The sequence below is a fragment of the Chiloscyllium plagiosum genome, chromosome 21, assembly GCF_004010195.1.
Source record: "Chiloscyllium plagiosum isolate BGI_BamShark_2017 chromosome 21, ASM401019v2, whole genome shotgun sequence".
Taxonomy (NCBI): domain Eukaryota; kingdom Metazoa; phylum Chordata; class Chondrichthyes; order Orectolobiformes; family Hemiscylliidae; genus Chiloscyllium; species Chiloscyllium plagiosum.
Genome location: NC_057730.1, coordinates 19,992,037 through 20,010,291, shown reverse-complemented (window position 1 = coordinate 20,010,291; position 18,255 = coordinate 19,992,037). Strand labels below are relative to the sequence as shown.

Sequence of the window (18,255 nt, the reverse complement as noted above, 5' to 3'; positions counted from 1 at the left end):
GCTCGGTGTGGACTTGTTGGGCCGAAGGGCCTGTTTCCACACTGTAAATCTAATCTAATTTCCCTGCTAGTATATTAGTCCCCTTCCAATTTAGGTGCAATCCGTCCTTCTTGTACAGGTCATTTCTACCCCAAAAGAGATTCCAATGATCCAAAAATGTGAATCCTTCTCTCATACACCAGCTCCTCAGCCATGCATTCATTTGCTCTATCCTCCTATTCCTGCCCTCACTAGCTCGTAGCACTGGGAGTAATCCAGATATTACTACCCTTGAGGACCTCCTTTTTAAAATTCTGCCTAATTCTCTGTAATCTCCCTTCAGAATCTGAACCTTTTCCCATCCTATATCATTGGTTCCAATGTGGACAATGACCTCCTGATGGCCCCTCTCCCCCGTGAGAACATTCTGCACCCTCTCTGAGACATCCTTGATCCTGGCACCAGGGAAACAACACACCATTCTGCTTTTTCTCTGCTGGCCACAGAAACGTCTGTTTGTACCTTAGACTACAGAATCCCCTAACACAATTGATCTCTTGGAAGCCGACGTACCCCTCGTTGCATTAGAGCCAGTCTCAATACTAGAAACTTGGCTGTTCGTGCTACGTTCCCCTGAGAACCCATCACATTTTCCAAAACAGCATACCTGTTTGAAATGGGCATTTCCACAAAAGACTCTTGCCCTAGGTGCTGACCCCTCTCACCCTTCCTGGAGTAAACCCATCTATGTCACTGTATCTGAGATTTCCCCCCTCCCTTCTTATAACTGCCATCCATCACATACTGTTGCTGTTGCAAATTCCTCATCTGCTTCTATCTGTCTCTCCAACCAATCCACTTGATCTGATAAGATTCGCATCCAACAGCATTGATGGCAGATATAATCCGCAGTAACCCTTAAACTCTCTTTAAACTCCCACATCTGACAAGAAGTTCATATCACTGTAAAGGCCATTTTTGTTCCTTCACAATCTACATACCCAGAAAATAACACCGTCTTATTCCACTACAAACACTGCCCCAGGTTAAAATAATAGCTATGGCTTATATTTTAAGTTTAATCAAGAGACTTATCTCCAACAAACATATAATCAAGAAAGAATCCACTATACTCACTACTGCAGCCTTTCTCTATGACAGACTTAAAACAACAATTAACTTATCTGATTCTGTGCTGTGAACTTCACCCAATAGTTCCTCCAAGCTTAGTCGTTGAATTCAAACAGCAAAGGTAGCAACTGTGCAGGTTCTTTCTCGCTCGCTTTCTCGCTCGCTTTCTCGCTCGCTTTCTCGCTCGCTTTCTCGCTCGCTTTCTTTCTCTCTCTCTCTCCTGCACTGTCCTCACCATGTGCTTCCTTTGTCTGCTCTTCTCCCTTTTAAAACTGCTGTTGTTTTGACTTTTGTTTTCCAAAGTTCCAAAACAATGCAACAGCATATAAAATAGTAATTGCTGTTCCTGGAATTCAAGGAAATCACCTCCAACACCTAAAATACCTCAAAAAAAAAGAGCAGCTCTTACAGCTAGAAATGTTTCCCATCCTCCATCTTGGATTACCCAGAATCCTTGTCCTAAATTAATCTAGTCCCATTTGCCAGCATTTGGCCCATATCCCTCTAAACCCTTCCTATTCATATATCCACCCAGACACCGTTTAAATGTTGTAATTGTCCTATCCTCCACCACTCCTTGTGACAGCTCATTCCATGTCTGCGGCACACTTTTTGTATGAAGAAATTGCCCCTTAGGTCCTTTGTTTAAATCTTCCCCTCTCACCTTAAACCTGTGCCCTCTATTTCTGGACTCCCCCAACCCAGGGAAAAGACTTTGTCTAATTACCCTATCCATGCCCCTCATGATTTTAAACATCTCTAGATGATAGAGTTTGCAGGATTGCAAGGTGCTGTTGAAGAAGCCTTGCTGAGTTGTTGTAAGGGATCTTCTGGATGTTACTCACTGCTGCCACTGTATATTGGGTTGGTGAAGGGAGTAGTTTTTAAGGTGGTGGAAGAGTGGTTGATCAAGCAGTTTGCATTCTCTTGGGTTCTGTTGGAAACCAATAAATGCCGTTTGACTATGGTATTATTTTCTAATCAACCTGGTCAGAGTGATGACACATCTGGAACAAGTGGGACTTGAACCTGAGCCTCCTGGGCCAGAAGAGCCCTCCCTTTTTTTTTTGCTCTAGTCAACCTTTTCAGCAATGTTATTACCCACCTCTGAAGTAGATGGGGATTTGACTGAGGCTTCCCAGTCCAGGGATAGGGACATTACTACTGTACCAAAGGACCCCCCCCCCCCTCCCCCGACTGTGGAATGCAAACTCTTTATAGGGTTATCAGCTTCTCAAAATATTTTGGTCTCCATCTATTGATCAATCTGACCCATATCATCAATTAGTTAAAATCACACAACACCAGGTTATAGTCCAACAGTTTTATTTGGAAGCACTAGTTTTCGGAGCACTGCTGCTTCATCAGGTGGACCCACAACCACCTGATGAAGGAGCAGCGCTCCAAAAGCTAGTGCTTCCAAATAAACCTGTTGGACGATAACCTGGTGTTGTGTGATTTTTAACTTTGTCCACCCCAGTCCAAAACCAGCGTCTCCAAATCATGATCACCAATTAGCACTTCATGATAGACTTCAGGATTCAGATCTGAATTTAATTAGTTCAAAGAGTAGTCTGAAAGAGGAAAGCAATGCTGTCTGGATATGACAAGGTCACCAAGAATGAAAAGCCTGAATGAAACACAGATTGAAATCTTAACACACAGGTCACCCTTGCATTGCTTCCTGCTGATTTAAGCTGGTTAACTGAGAGCCTCCTTTATCTTCTTTTCCACGTGAAAGGCCATTAACACTGTCCTGAGAATTCCATTCTTATCTTAGTTGCTTGGTGATTGAACCCTCAGGCATTTTGATAGATTCTGTCATTATGGGGTTGTGCCTCTTCCTGCAAATACAAAAGGAATACCTGTACATTATTATGCAGTAATGTGAAGGGTTGGTGCTGCACTGGGGTGGACAAAGTTAAAAATCAACAAGGAGAAAGTGAGGACTGCAGACGCTGGAGATCCGATTCGAGAGTGGGATGCTAGAAAAGCACAACAGTCAAGGAGCAGCAGAATTGACGTTTCAGGCAAGAGCCCTTCGTCAGGAATGAGGCTTGTGAGCCGAGGGGTCGGAGAGATAAAAATCCGAAAGCTAGTACTTCCAGATAAATCTGTTGGACTATAACCCGGTGTTGTGTGATTTTTAATGTTGTTTTTCAGTGGCCACATTAGAAACAGCTTTAAATCAGCCTGCCCTGCCCTGCCCAACCTGGGGTAGCACTAGACTTTAACTGGGTCGAAACTTCCTCGCTTGTCCTTGAGATAAACCAGACCTCGGCAGGAAAACTGGTGTAAATGACTGCAGATGCTAGAATCATCCAGACTCAGACCATTAACTTGCTCTCTCTTGATAGACACTGCCTGACCTGCTGTGATCTCCAGCATTTGTTGTAGGCAGGAAAATGATCCTTGTGTTTTGATGCAAGTCCGAGACTGCTCTTTATAATTCTGATCTAACCAAAGTAGGAGAGCACTTTTTGGGTTGGGAGAGAGGGCTGGTGAGATTTAGTAATGAGAAAGCACAGTGAAGATGAGTCCAGGATGGAAAGATGAAGGAATAATGAAACATTCTGGATTCTTTCCATACAGTTCAGCAGAAATCAGGTATTTTTCCAGTAGGTACTACAAAGGTTAGTTAGAACCACCAGCATCTACCACTTTCGCAGGTACGGTTACAACATTTAAAATAAATTTGGACAGGTACATGAATAGGAAAGATCTAGAGGGATATGGGCCAAATGCAGGCAAATGGGGTTAGTTCAGTTTGGAAAATTGGTCAACGTGGACAAGTTGGACCGAGGGGTCTGTTTCCATGTGATATGACTATCTACAAAATGCTCTGCAGCAATTCACCAAACTGCCTTCAACATCTTCCAACCTCCAGCCCCTCTCTCATACCATACGCAAGGGCAACAGGCAAGTGGAAACCCCACCACCTGCAAGTTCCCTTTCAAACCACACACCATTCCAACTTGAAACTATATTTTATCCCTTCACTGTTGCTGAGTCCAAATCCTGGAACAGCATTGAGTGTATCCACATCATCTGGACTGCACCAGTTCAGGAAAGTAGCTCACCATCACCTTCCCCACAGGAATGGGGATGGGTAATAAATGCTGGCCTTGACAGCAACATCTACATCTACACCCTGTGAATGGATTAAACAGAATGCTCCTCTGTAGTAACATACTAATCCTCAGGCCATGAATGCATCCCATAATGATCAATTGCAGGTTTAATGAAACTGATAGGTAGATGCAAGGGGACCTTACTGAAATAACTCTAGAGACTGGTATCACATCACCAAGTCACACTTTATTTACGCATGGAAAGTGTTTGACACTGATCCGACTTCCTCAGAGCCTGCTCTTGGGTGAACAGAATCCCTGACACCCCTGTTTATAGGTCAGCCAGGGCGCCCTGATTGGCCCAGATTAACAGACCCTGTCAGGGAACTCATTCTATGAGATCCACCTGACTGATCTCCTTACAATCACTACAGTTACTAGCAGGACATTTGGGAAGGCTTGCAACACCTATCTCATGAGATTTTGTGTCCTAGTTTCCAATAACTCTGGTCTCTTCTGATACTTAACAGCATGTGTATCTTTCCAGCATTTGTACGAGGCTGCAGTGAAATCGAAACTACTCCTAAGAGCTGATGTTTGAAAAACTCAGGTGGACCTGATTTTAATTCTGTGCATGTGAATGGGTTCTGAATCAGTTCAGTCTCCGCCAGTGACTCAGTGCAGCAGAAACCTGCTTCCTCTCATTCAATAAGCTCCCTGTACAGAGTTTTCCTCCACAAACAAAGGCTATATATACCCCGACTCTCACCTTTTCTGCACTTACTTCTACCTCTTGGTTTTTATTACTGTACTTTTTGTTGAATTCCTGAGCGAGCTCCTTGAAAGCTCGGCTCTTCTGTTCTTCATTTGGCTGTGGGCAGACAACAAAAAATAGACAGAAGTTTGGAGGGACAAATCTTGAAAAGATTACTTGTGTTTTGATGGTGCCGTTTGCAATCCTCAGATGTCCCAAAATGAATTAAAACTAATGAAGCACTTTTTGAATTGTAGCCACTGTTGTAACCTAGCAAACACGGCAACCCGTTTGTACAGAGAAACTCCCACAGCAACAATTTGGTATTGACCAGATAATCCAATTTTGGTGATCTTTAAGTATATACAGTGGCTGAAGATTTCTGGGTGAATATCCCTGCTATTCTTCAGAGTTGCGTCATTTACATTCATGAGAGTACAGGTGAAGAGATGGCACTTAAAAGTTGCATGTGCAGGAGATCCCCTGGCAGTGCTGCACTCCCTCAGTATTACACTGGGAACTTCAGCTGAGATTTGTGAGTTCAGTTTTTTGGAGTGGGGCTTAAAACCTTGTACTCTGAAAGCAAGAGTCTGTTTCTGGATTTGGGGTCGGTGGCTTGCTTAGAGTTTTTAATCAGTAGACAATCGTGAATAAAATTCTTGCATTTTTGTCACCCCACCTCCCAATTACTCTCCTGCAGTTACAGCTCTCCGTTGTGTTTGGAGGGGATTCATCATGAGAAATCTCTGGCCTTTAAACTGCAGTCTTTGTGGGAAGAAAAACAAATTGAAAACACTGACCTACATTTTAAGGCAGCAGCCAGTGGTTGCCCAGTGAGATCCCAGCTGTTAGAGTACTAAATGAGCAGTTTGCTGTTGTTAACTACTTTTGGAGATTTTGGTTAATGGAGGAGGATCTGATTGGACATGGTAGAGAGGGAGAATAGTCAATCCCTGCCCCTTCTGGTGGTTCTGACTGGTGTTTTGAACCCTTTGGATCAATACTGCCCAGAATAAGTAGGAAAATTGTTAATTTGTAACACCATTCTAAAAAGAAGAATGCTTTTCCAAGTTAAAAAGATAACAATGTATACATACGCTGTTTCTGCTGTGGTTATGATTGGAATTACCCATTTGCATCAATCTGATGGTTTGCTGTAGAAAGATAGCAGTGAATGAGATATGCAGGCTGCACTGTTGACCTTAGTTTACAAATTTTGAAAATCCTGTCCTTGCCATTTGAACCACACCAAGTAGATGGCGCTAATCAATTTCCATTATCAAACACAGCTTGTTCAGCATAGCAATGGATTCTGGCAGTATTGGTTATGTGGCTAGACTAGTAATCTAGAGAAGGTGAATTTCAGTACAGTTAAAGGAAAAACATTGGGAAAAAATATAGAATTGGGATCATTAAAAGTGATCAAGATGCTGTTCATTGCCATCAGACCTGACTGGATCACAGCTGTCCCTTGGTCCCTTGGGGGGGGGGGGAGGGGAGGGAGGAAACTTGCTGTCTTTATCAACCTGCAAATCCTTTCAACACATGCTAATGGCAGATAGGAAGTGGGAGGGAGCAATTCCTTCTTACTCACGCAATGGAAAGAATCTTTCTCCATAGTCATTACCTGATAACTTACAGCAAATATGCAAGTTATCGCATCAACCTGGGACTCCTTGGCGAAGGAGGTTGATGAGGTTGGTTGGACAACCGCAGTTTGGATCAGATTAGTGATAACACTTTGGGATTTGACCTCCATTCTGGTTTGGGGTGTGTTCAGGACCCACCTCCTTGGCCTTCCTCAGTGGTTGTTGTAGCACTGAATCTGATTTAAATTTGTTTCTTCTTTAGTTGTACCCCCAATGTAAGTAGAGGCATGGAGTACTAAAGGAATGAATTTAGGGTGAAATAATGAGAATACAAATGATGATTTGGGATGCTATCTCTGGATGAGGGCTTCAGTTATGTGGACTGTTTGGATTGGAGCAGAGTGGGCTAATGGGAGATTGAAGAGACATGTTTAAAATTTATGAAGGATGTTGCTGGAGTAAATAAGAAACTGTTCTTCGTGAACAGAGAGACCAGCAATTAGCATTGACTTGTCAGGGACCTCAACATCCCGAGATGAGACTTTTTTTTAAAAGTTCACTCAGCTGTCCCAAAGTTCCTTTTCCTTTGCACTTGTTTAACCTCACCCTGAATAGAAAAATAGAAGTTGAAAGTGGCTTTCAGCAACTCACGACAAGGAGAATGGTAATGCAGATGGTGTATAGGGTGAGAATGATTAACAGTGTTGATTCCAGCAATTCATTTGATCCTGTGTCAGTAGATCCTGCAATTAAAAATATACAAATCTCTTACTGGAGCTTATTTAATACCAACCAGAAATCATTGAGTTTATTTTAGTCTTTCATTGTAACTTATTTTGTTGTACTTCTGTAGTCATTGTTGCCATAGTTCCTGAAATTCCTGTGCTTCACAGGAGCTTGGGATGGGTGTGTGTCCAGATCAGGAAATGATGAGCTGAATGGGCTTCTTCCAAACTCTGCACTTTGTACAACAAATGGAAACCTGTTGTCTACAACTCTCCCTAAACTTAAGATTGCTATTGGGTCACCTCATTCACCTTTCCTTTTCCATTGTAAAGAACCCCAATCTATTTTGATAGATATAAACTTTGTTCTGGAATAACCATTGTAAATCCTCTCCATACCATGATATCCAAAACTATGCACAATCCCATTTAACCTAATTGAAGTCCCAGTTAGTTTGTAATTGATGTTCCAATGATGACCAGAGCTCAATAATCTGTTCAGATGTTGTTGTGTGCTTCAATAAGTAAACCTTTTTTTTTGATGGAGTGTCCTTTAACATAGTCTGCAAAAGAAGTGTACGCATATGCAGATTATTTACATCTCTCAATGATAAGTTAGCCTTTGAACTGACTTCCATCACAGAGACCATAGCATATAAACCTTAACAAATGAAGACCATTAGCTTATACAGTGATATAACTTCAGTTTATGGGACTACTCAACTACACATTGAAATAAATTTTTTGTGACTGACCGCGTAGTGGGCTGTGATGTGTATGTTTTCCCAAGGAACATGAGCAGTCGAGGGCCTTTTAACCCCTGGAACCTCTCTACTATTCAATAAGATCATGGCTGATCAGGGACCTAACCTTTTGGTTAGCAAACACCCATCTAGCTCAGGTTTAAAATTTACAATTGGTCTCATGTGAATTGCAATGAACAGAAGACAGAGTTCCAAACTTGTACCACCTCTTGCATGTGGAAGTATTTCACAATCTCACTCCTGATAAGTTTAGGAAACTGAGCCAATCCCAGACTCCCTGACCAATGGAAATTATTATTCTCAAACTACTCTGTTTCCTTTAATATCATGAATGTCGTTCAAATCAGCCGTCAACCTTCTAAACTGGAGAATGCAACTTAGTTTGTATAATGTTTCCTTGTAACGTAACCCTTGAAATGCAGGTTCTAGCTTTTCACTATTTGGAAAATACTTTATTCTATCCATTTGAAGTCCAACGTGGATTACCCCCACATTTATCTATGTTGGTAACATGGCTGACTATTCTATCATGTCATTGATAAATAAAGTGAGAGTTGATGTCCCAGTACAAACCCTGGCAGCGTCTTGTCCTGCTCATTAGAGTATCTGCCCATTATCCTTAATCTGTGTCCTTTTTGTTCTGAATCTAACCAGGTCAACATTTTGCCTTCACTTTCACTCACTGTGTTCCCCACTCATCTATTTGCCATAGTTTTGGCAAATTCACTTATGCACAAGTGTTTCCAAAAATAAATATCATGCAATAATTATACACTATTTTCTGCACAGGTGTACCACACACTGATACCATCTCTTTCTAAGAAACTTGAAACCTGTGTAACTAACCTTTGAGCACCAGCATTGTACCATTTCCCATTTGCTTGGATTTGATGGAAGTGGATTTCTGGAAGCAGACACCACAATAATACATGCCATTGTCAGCCTGGGTCAATTGCTGAATTCTCAAGGCAGCATTGCCACCAGAACTTGCACCTGCCAGAATAAACCTCCCATTAGACGGTATACTTGAACAGACTCCTGAGCACAGATTTGTCGTTCTGTTGCTGTTGATCCTGAACCACAGCACACTGGGTGTATCCACACAATTGGAAATGAAAGTGCAGTTGATGGTCACGTTGTTGGTCAAGTGACCTTCAATGAAAGGTTCTTGATTGACAGTTACGGTACAGTCTTTAGCAGCAAAGCCTGTTGAAAATACAAACAATTATTTCATTGTGCTTTTCCTTGATGCCCAATATTAAATGTTAAACATGACTTGAGAAAAGGTAATTTTGCTCATTCAGGCTTGGGCTGATAAGTGGTAAGAAACATTCATGCTTCACAAGTGCCAGGCAATGACTATCTCCAACAAAAATCAACATCGTCATCCACAATAGTGTTACCATTGTTGAAAGAGGCGACAATGTGTTTACACATAGTACGTGGACTGTGCAAGATCCCAGGAAATATAGGTGGCCTGGAAATCTACGAACTGTTTGAGCAAATGTGAGGTCATAGCATTGCCACCTCTGAGCAGCAGCCAAAATAGGAAAAGCCTCCAAAACATCAGAATGGGATGGTGGGGATTTCCATGAGACCTTTCAGATTTCAGCATAGTGTTTCAAAAGGAGGTTTTGCAACCCAAAGCCAAAGTGAGGTTTCGTCTGAACAGGAGTCACTTTGGACCGGAAGCCATCACATGTGTAAACCACCTTCAATCCATGAATGTCATGCCCTCTGAGCACCACAAGCTTGAGGCTCTGGATGGTATTGGCTACAAGCTGGATATCCACAGACACAAAGCTTGTGGCTTCATCCAGCCCCCTCTCCCACTGCCCAGCATATTCCCAACTCATGTCACTATCACAGCAAATCTCTTTGTATTTTTTAAAATAAATGAAGGGTTTGAACAGTCCTTAGTGGCGTATTACCAAAAGCTCGACACGTTAACAGAGACTATTAAAATTTAAGGTCAGAAGTCACACAACATTCCAAATAATCCTGTATGACTATAACCTGGTGTCATGTGACTTTGTCCACCTCCACATCATACCACAATTAGAAAAGAGACTTATTTTTAAAAAAACAAATCACCCTTGGGGATGATAATGCAGCCCAACTTCTCCAGAGCCCACTGCTCAAAACCTCTTTACGTTTTCAAACTTGGTGACATCACATCAACTGAATGAACTAATTGATTTAACCAGCATTTAAAGCAGGGGCTCTGGATCGCTCCGTTAAGGAATCAAATTAGTTCATTAAAAGGTGATGTTCCTTAAAGGGGCACTGTCACAAAAATCCGATTGTGAAAGTCAGTGTCAATTTAGAGAAATTTGATTTTGTAAGCACTCACCAGTTGCGGAAGAGGTCACCTTTTTATATGAACTTGAGATTAATCAAACAATGCCTGCCATGTACATCCTTAACCTTAATTTGATTAACATGTAATTAACAAAGAAGCTTCACATCATTCAGGAAAAAACATCCCAGTTGATTGGCTACCCTCCATTAGGCTTCCATCACCAGTGCAGTGGCAGCGGCAGCATTTCATCGATATAGTCTCTTGTTGCTGCAGGAGCTTTGAGGTGCCTTCAATAGTTCCTTTCAATACACCACCTCTATCACATTGAAGGACAAGAGCAGTAGGCAACAACTGATATCGTCTGTTTAATTGAATGTTCACTGACACTTCACACAAGCATCATAAAATAAAATTCAAGGAGGCCCACCCCCGTTGCAATCTCCTCATTCCTCCAACCTCATCTTGCAGCATCCTTCCAGCAACATCCTCAGCAGACGCTCCCTTCCCTGGTTTGGCCCAAGGCAATAGCTCTCAAAAGTCCAACTCCTGTCAAAAGCCCTGGTCCAAGGGAAAGGTTGCTCGGGCTCCTCTAATTACTCCCTCACACTCACCACGTACTTCCCCAACAGTTGGTGCGCCTCCAGTCAGGTGTGGGAGAATATTAACCTGTGGTTGGAGGAGCAGCACTTCAGAAGTTCTGGCCCCATTCTATGTCTGTCTCAGTAGGTGCCCCATGATTGAATTTTCTAAGGTGTACTGGGGACTTTTGAGGTAAATTTATCTTCCACTTTCAAACTTTTTGAATTCTGACTTCCAACCAGTGGAATGATTTCCCCTAAATTTTCGTTGACTTAAACTTTTCTTGATCTCCTTGGTTTAAAAAAAAATAGAAAATAGGGGTAGGCCATTTGGCCCTTCAATATGATAATTGCTGATTATCTAACTCAATCCCCTGTTCCTGTTTTCTCCCCATACCTTTTGATTCCTTTAGCCCTAAGAACAATATCCAACTGCTCTTTGAAAGCATACAATGTTTTGGCCTCAACCACTTTCTGTGCCAGCATTTCCCCAGGCTCACCACACTCTGAAGAAATTTGTTCTCATTGCGATTCTAAGTGGCCTACCCTGTATCTTTAAACTGTGACTCTCCAGTCATCAGGGACATCCTTCCTGTGTTTAGTAGTCTCATCCTGTGAAACTTTATAAGTTTTGTGATCCACACTTCACAGTCAGCTGGCATAAATACAGGCCCTTCAGTCCACTATGTCTATGTCAACCAACAAATACCAAACTACACTAATCCCATTCACCTCCACTTCATCCATAGTCTACTTTAGTCTAGTGACCAGAACTGCACACAATGTTCCATCTGTGGCCTCACCAATAAAGTTGTAACAAGACTTTCCTGCTTCCACATTATATGCCCCAGCTAATGAAGGCAAGCATCCCATATGCCCTCTTTCCCAACCTATCTGCCTGTGCTGACATCTTCAGGATCTATGGACTTGCACACCAAGGTCCCTTTTATACTTCTAAATACCAGTGAATACAGTCCTAACTGATCTAGTCTCTCTTTATTTGGCAATCTTACTATCCCAGGAGACGGTCTGCTAAATCTTTATTGCAATCCTCCCATAGCCAGAAGATCCTTTCTCGAATAAGGAGACCAAAACTGCACACAATACTCCACGTCTGGTTTCACCAACATCCTGTACAATTACAGCAAGACATCCTTGTACCTGATTTTTGAATTCTTCTGCTGTGAAGGCCAACATACCATTTGTTGTCTTCGCTTCCTGCTGTATCTGCATGTTTCTATATAATTGGACAGTTGTACAAGGATACCTATGTCTCATTGCACCTCCCCCTTTTCCAATCTACCACCATTCAAATAACCTGCCGCCTTGTTTTTACTACCAAAGTGAATAACTTCATATTTATCCACATTACACTTCCATGCATTTGCCCACTTACTCAACTTGTACTAATCGCACTGAAGCATTTCTGCATCCGCCTTACTGCAAGTTGTTGTCTGAAAACTTGGAGATATTATGTTTAGTTCCCTCATTTAAATTGTTAATATATTGTGATATATTAACCACATCATCCAAATACTGATCCCACTAGTCACTCAGTGCCACTCAGAAAAAGACCTGTTTGTTCCTACTCTCTGCCAACCAGTTCAGAATCTATATCAGTACACTACCCCATAATCCCATGTACTTTAATTTTACATGTTAATTTCTTATGCCTAATTACTAAAAGCCTTTTGAAAATCCAATTCAACTACATCTACTGGCTCCTCCTTATCAACTGTACTAGTTACATTCTCAAAAAATTCCAGTAGATTTGTCAAGTATGATTTCCCTTGTGTAAATCCATGCTTATTCTGCTGAATGCTGTCCCTGTTTTCTTCTACTGAATTTTTTTATAATGAATGTTAGTATTTTCCCTACAACAGATGTCCGCCTATCCTGTCTATAATTCTGTTTTCACTCTATTTCCTTTTTTAAAAATAATTGGGTTACGTTGGCAATCCTCCAATCTATAGGAACCGTTTCAGAGTCTATAAAATCTGAGAGATGACCACCCATTATTTCTATTTGGGATTTATCAGTCTTAATCCCATCAATTGCCCAACACTTTTTCCCTACTAATACTAATTTTCTTCAGATTCTGCCTCTCACCAGGCCCTGTGACATCCAACATTTTTGGGACGTTATTTGTATCCTCACCTGTGAAGATAGAACCAAAATATATTGTTGTTGGTCTGTCATATCTTTATTCCCATTACAACTGTGCCCCTGTTTTTGGCCAAAAGACCTATATTTGTCTTCACTCCTCACTTGTGTATAGAAACGCTCACAATCAGTTTGAATGTTCTGTTGGACTCCTGTTTCCTCCCTTTAATAAATCCTTTTGGTCTCCTTTGAAATCTGAACTGCTACAAATCCTCAGGTTTGTTGCTGCTTTTGAGGACTATTAGATCAGCCATGATCTCTTTGAATGGTGATGCAGATGCAGCAGGAAGCGAAGATGACAAATGGTATGTTGGCCTTCACAGCAGAAGAATGGGCTGAGTAACCTTCCACTGCCACATCTTTTTGTCTTAAAACATATTGTAAGTATTTTTATAAACAGGTCAATAGGAAGAGATTAGTGAAGTAAATGTGGGCCTGTTATGTCTTGTAGTCTAATGGCTTTTATTAAGTAGCTTAACATGTTGCACATTACCAAGTATCTTTTTGGAAATCCTGTTTTTTATCAATCCTGCTTGATACCCCCTCAGAGAATTCTAATGAATTTGTCAGGCATGAATTCTCCTTCATGAAGTCATGCTAATAGAATAAAATCCCAACAGTGTGGAAAGAGGCCACTTAGCCTATCAAGTCTGCATTGACCCTCCAAAGAGTATTCCCCACTGACCTTACCTGATCCCCACAGCTAATCCACATAGCCTGCACATCCCTGGACACTATGGACAGTTTCCCCATGACCGATCCACCAGACCTGTACTGTCGGAGGAAACTGGAGCACCTGGTAGAAACCCACACAGACACAGGGAGAAGGTGCAAGCTCCACACAGACAGTTGCCCTGGGCTGGAATTGAACCCATGTTTCTGGTGCTGAGAGGCAACGGTGCTGACCACTGAGCCACCTTGCAGTTCTATTATGCGTTTCTAAATACTCTGCTGTCACTTGCTTTACAATAGACTCTAACGTTTTCCAAACAATTGATGTTACGTTCACTGGCGGGAAGTTATCTCTTTCTTTTGGTCCCCTTCCCTTTTTTGGCTTAAGATGTTTTGTGACTATAAATGGCAGTTTTCCAATCCTCTGGTGCTTTCAAGAATCTAGGGAATTTAGAAGGTTACTAGTGAATCCAAAGCTACTTCCTTTTAATGTCCTAGGATTGAGGAACAGAGTCCACAATAGTGATCACTCATGATTGAAGCTAGGGTAGTCTGATGGGCTGAGTGGCCTATTCTTTATTCTTATTTACATTATGTCCTCCAGCTATTTCTCATTGTTGCTGACTATCAACTGACTGGGAGATGTCCAAAGACGACCGAGGGGGGGAGGTTGGATGAAGTTCCCTGCCAGCCGCTTCTTTCTTGAGGGGAATTTGACAAATTATTTTACCCTAGTTGACTACAAGTGGTCAATAGAAGGACACGATTAATATCGAAGGATGTCTATTAAAGCGTTGGATCACATGAATTCACAGATTGTGATCTGTGTTGGAGTGACTCACTGTTAGCAGTGGGCACATGTCAGTGGATTGAACTTAGCTGTGATGCCCACCCATAGCAGAATAGCAGGTGACATTTGCCATTTAAGCTCGTAATGAACAAAATCTTGGGGAGTGCTATTTGACATGCACTAATGCAACAAAAAGAGGGACTTTTGCCAAATATTTTGTTGCAAGTGGCAATGTCACATGAGCAGAAGTTATGCAATCATACTGAAGTGGAAATAATTCCTAGTATTGAACTATTTTTACACCAACATACTTCAGTGTTGAACAATTGAGGAAGTAAGGACATATATCTGCAGAATTACTTCATTTTAGCTGCAGTTATATCCAATACATTTTTAACAAATATCAGTTAATTGGTTGAACTGCTCCTTCAGAGAGCCAGCTCAGGGATAACTGGCTGAATGGCCTCCTCCTGCACTGTAATAATTCTGAGAATAACCCAATCAAACCACAGTGGCTTTTCCTGGAGAAAAATATCCATCCCAAATGTTTCTGTTCCAAATTTTAGTTGGTGCTTTTATAGACATTTTTGTGTTTTGATGATGAAGCTATTTGTGAAATGTTTTTGTCCTCACTGGCTCACAATTCACAAAAAGCCAACTTCTAGAGAAATACATTTTAGATAATTTGAAAAATTATCCTGGTCATCTAAGATTTTAATGTTTTTTTTTGAAAGAACACAACAACACAATCTCTTTGGAGCTGGAATTTTTCAGTATAACATAAAAGTCACAATTAAGACTTAAGGTGTGGTTGGTTTCTGATAACAGCGACAACTTTACACAACTTCAGTCCCAGTACTCAATGAAAAAATGCGGAGTAGATCTTTGAGTAAAAGTAAGGGAAGGGATATTTAAACAAACCTGTACAAAATTTCTCAGTAATATTCCAAAGCACTTCACATAAGATTTTTAATTACTTACAATGTGGAAACAGGCCCTTCGGCCCAACAAGTCCACACCGACCCCCCGAAGCGCAACCCACCCACACCCATTCCCCTACATTTACCCCTTCACCTAACACTACGGGCAATTTAGTATGGCCAATTCACCTAACCTGCACATTTTTGGACTGGGAGGAAACCGGAACATCCGAAGGAAACCCACGCAGACACGGGGAGAATGTGCAAACTCCACACAGTCAGTCGCCTGAGGAGGGAATTGAACCCAGGTCTCTGGCGCTGTGAGGCAGCAGTGCTAACCACTCTGCCACCATGCCGCCCACAAATTTACTACAATGTGTTGTTACTGTTCTCCTACAGTCATACAGCACGGAAACAGAACCTTCTGTTCAGTCCACACCAACCATGTTCCCAACTAAACTAGTCCCACTTGCTTGTGCTTGTTCCATTTCCCTCCAACCTTTTCTATTTATGAACTTAAAAGATATTTGGTTAAATTTGTAACTGTACCCGCATCCAAAACTTCCTCTGGCAGTTCATTTCACACACGAACCTAACTCTATTTTTTTTAAAGTTGCCCCATGTCCTTTAAGTCTTTCTTCTCTCACCTTAAAAAATACCCTCTAGTTTTGAACCCCAACCTGAGGGGAAAAGATCTTAGTCGTTCACTTTATCTATGCCCCTCATGACTATGTAAACCTCAGTAAGACCACCTTCAACCTCCTACACTTCTGTGAAAAAAGTCCCAGTCTTTCCGGTCTATTTTTATATCTCAAATGCTCATGAACATCAATTTTGTTTACAGATGGATCGCATTGGTGTAAATTGCCATTTAATTTGATTTATTGATTTTAGTATCTTATGCATATTAACTTAAGCAACAGGAGGTCTGCCTGGTCGTTTTTGAGTGGAGGGTGAGGATCCTTGTACTGTATATTCACCCCAGCAGACAGACGGAGCCTCAATTTAGTATCTCATTTGAAAGAGTGCACCTCCAACAGTGCAGTGCTTCAAGGGCAAGCACAGTACATATTAGATACAAAGTAAAGCTCCACTGTCCCATCAAACATTTCTGGGGCAACTGTTAGAGGTTACAGCATAGGCAAAAAAAAACTATTGCCCCTTTTCAATTAGTCCTTGCTAGCGTTTACCCTTTATGCCAACAAATAATTGTAATCATGTTTACCCACTCTGTTGTCCTCTATTCTTTTTGTCATCTTTACGTTCATTCAATTAGTGTGAACTGTGAATATGTTTGAATCTCACAGCCCAGGACTGTGTCAGGCTTGGACCCCACTTCCACCCCCATCCCTCAGTCAGTGCTAGGTTCGCTAATTTCAACAGAGGAAATAATGAAAAAGCTTTGAGTATCGTCTCTGGGACAAGATCCAGCAATGTCAGTCCAGGTTGTTTCTTTACAAGCTCAAACTGGGTTCAGTTTCTCAGCAATTAATTAGCTACAATAATATTCACTGTCTAGGCATGAAAAGGGTGATATACCTAAGAAATATCGCAATTCACCTGATGCCCATTGTGTCAGCTGTTGAGCTCTTCATTGGGCTGGGTAGATAGGAACAGCAGAGTAAAATGAGTTAGAGTTTCTCACCTGCTATGTAAAAGTTGGAAGCTTGAAGGTAAAGCAAGAAAACCTGTGTAACTCTCATAAGTTCCATTGTTCAACCACTTTGCACTGAAGGAGAACTGTGTGTGCCTGTTCCAGATTGAGAAATTATTTCCTTTCTGAAGCTGTTGCTGCAATATCACTGGGAGAGGAAGTTGTGTGGGAGTGTGTGTAGGAATGATTTTGTGTCCTTTTGCAGACACTACACAATAATAATTGACTAAGTGTTGCATAAGAGGCACATGTGAAAAGCACCTGAGGGGTTAAGGTTTGACTCATTTTTAACTTTTGAGGCCCATGGTGAACTGAGTGCATGTATGTAGGTTCTATGTATGGATTATGCAAGTTTATGTATGTATTAGATTTTCACTATAGTTTGCGTGTGGGTTATCAGTGCAATGTATTTAGGTTCTCTACCTGTAGATTGTATGGATTATAGATGTTTGTGCATGTATAGGAGCCTATGGATTGTGGTTTCTACATGCATAGATTTGAGTGAAATGAGTGTGTTTGGTTATTGTGGCTAAGTTATACTTGCAGATTTGTCACCTTATGATACAACTTCAGCTGTAAGCAAGTCTAATACTTTACTGCTTGCATTCAATGTTCTGTCCTGTGGAGGTAAACCAATTTTAAAATGATTTTTTAAAAAAAAGTTGTGGACATGCAGCCCCCAAGATTAAAAAAGGACACCTGATTCTTTTCCCAGCAATGGGGTCTGTGCATGGTTCCTCTTTTCCCCCAAACCACCAATCTGGTTATTCCTTTTATATATGTATCTCTCTTTCTCTTTCTCTCTCTCTCTCTTTCTCTCTCTCTCTTTCTTTCTTTCTCTCTCTCTCTCTCTTCTCTCCCCCCTCCCCCCCTCCCCCCCTTCTTGGGAGGCAATTTCTGTGGTGAATTGTAACTGACCCCAATTATTACAAGATGACAAGCTAATGGTAGATGAAGAAAACCATTCAGCCCACCTTGATATCATCTCAGACCCTACGTTTGCATCAAAGAAGCATCTTGCTGCCTTTTAAATAGTTCCCAGGTTTTTACCTCCACTCAGAATCCATTCTAAGTGTTCCTCAGTCTTTGTGGCTATCTCAGACATAAACTGGTTTGACACTGATCCGCTAAGTAGGGTCTGCATTGTCCACATGTTTCATAAC

General features: G+C 41.4%; 2 protein-coding genes across 5 annotated transcripts in view; one reads left to right on the top strand and one right to left on the bottom strand.

The window, feature by feature from the left end:
• mettl9 (methyltransferase like 9) overlaps nt 1-18,255 on the top strand; it is a 33,448-nt gene that overhangs the window by 12,710 nt on the left and 2,483 nt on the right. The window contains exon 5 of one of the 2 annotated variants that reach the window (XM_043711399.1): nt 8,803-8,874. The exons of the other annotated variant lie outside the window; for it this stretch is intronic. Coding sequence (XP_043567334.1) covers nt 8,803-8,834 — 32 coding nt within the window. The 3' untranslated portion in view covers nt 8,835-8,874. Of the gene's footprint in view, nt 1-8,802; nt 8,875-18,255 lie in introns of those variants that run through there. 2 annotated transcript variants of the gene reach the window in all.
• Nucleotides 2,593-17,201, bottom strand: LOC122560603. 3 transcript variants are annotated; one of them, XM_043711401.1, is made up of 6 exons: nt 17,084-17,201; nt 8,860-9,219; nt 7,176-7,267; nt 6,033-6,089; nt 4,966-5,052; nt 2,594-2,954 (listed from the first exon to the last, which is right to left on the bottom strand). In XM_043711401.1, exons 1-6 carry the CDS (start codon nt 17,148-17,150, stop codon nt 2,910-2,912), a joined length of 708 nt encoding a protein of 235 aa, XP_043567336.1. In that variant the 5' UTR covers nt 17,151-17,201; the 3' UTR covers nt 2,594-2,909. The 3 variants fall into 3 exon arrangements, with proteins under 3 accessions (XP_043567337.1, XP_043567336.1, XP_043567335.1); XM_043711400.1 differs by having other exon boundaries at nt 2,607-2,954; nt 4,951-5,052; XM_043711402.1 differs by lacking the exon at nt 4,966-5,052 and having other exon boundaries at nt 2,593-2,954.

What these genes read in the sequence shown, in the direction of transcription:
- LOC122560603 (XM_043711400.1), bottom strand. Translation starts at nt 17,150, where the DNA reads ATGGAACTTATGAGAGTTACACAGGTTTTCTTGCTTTACCTTCAAGCT. An exon ending in GCATTACCATTCTCCTTGTC is followed by an intron (nt 6,090 to 7,175) that starts GTGAGTTGCTGA and finishes ATCTTTCTACAG; the next exon opens with CAAACCATCAGATTGATGCA. An exon ending in ATAACCACAGCAGAAACAGC is followed by an intron (nt 5,053 to 6,032) that starts GTATGTATACAT and finishes GTCTGCCCACAG; the next exon opens with CCAAATGAAGAACAGAAGAG.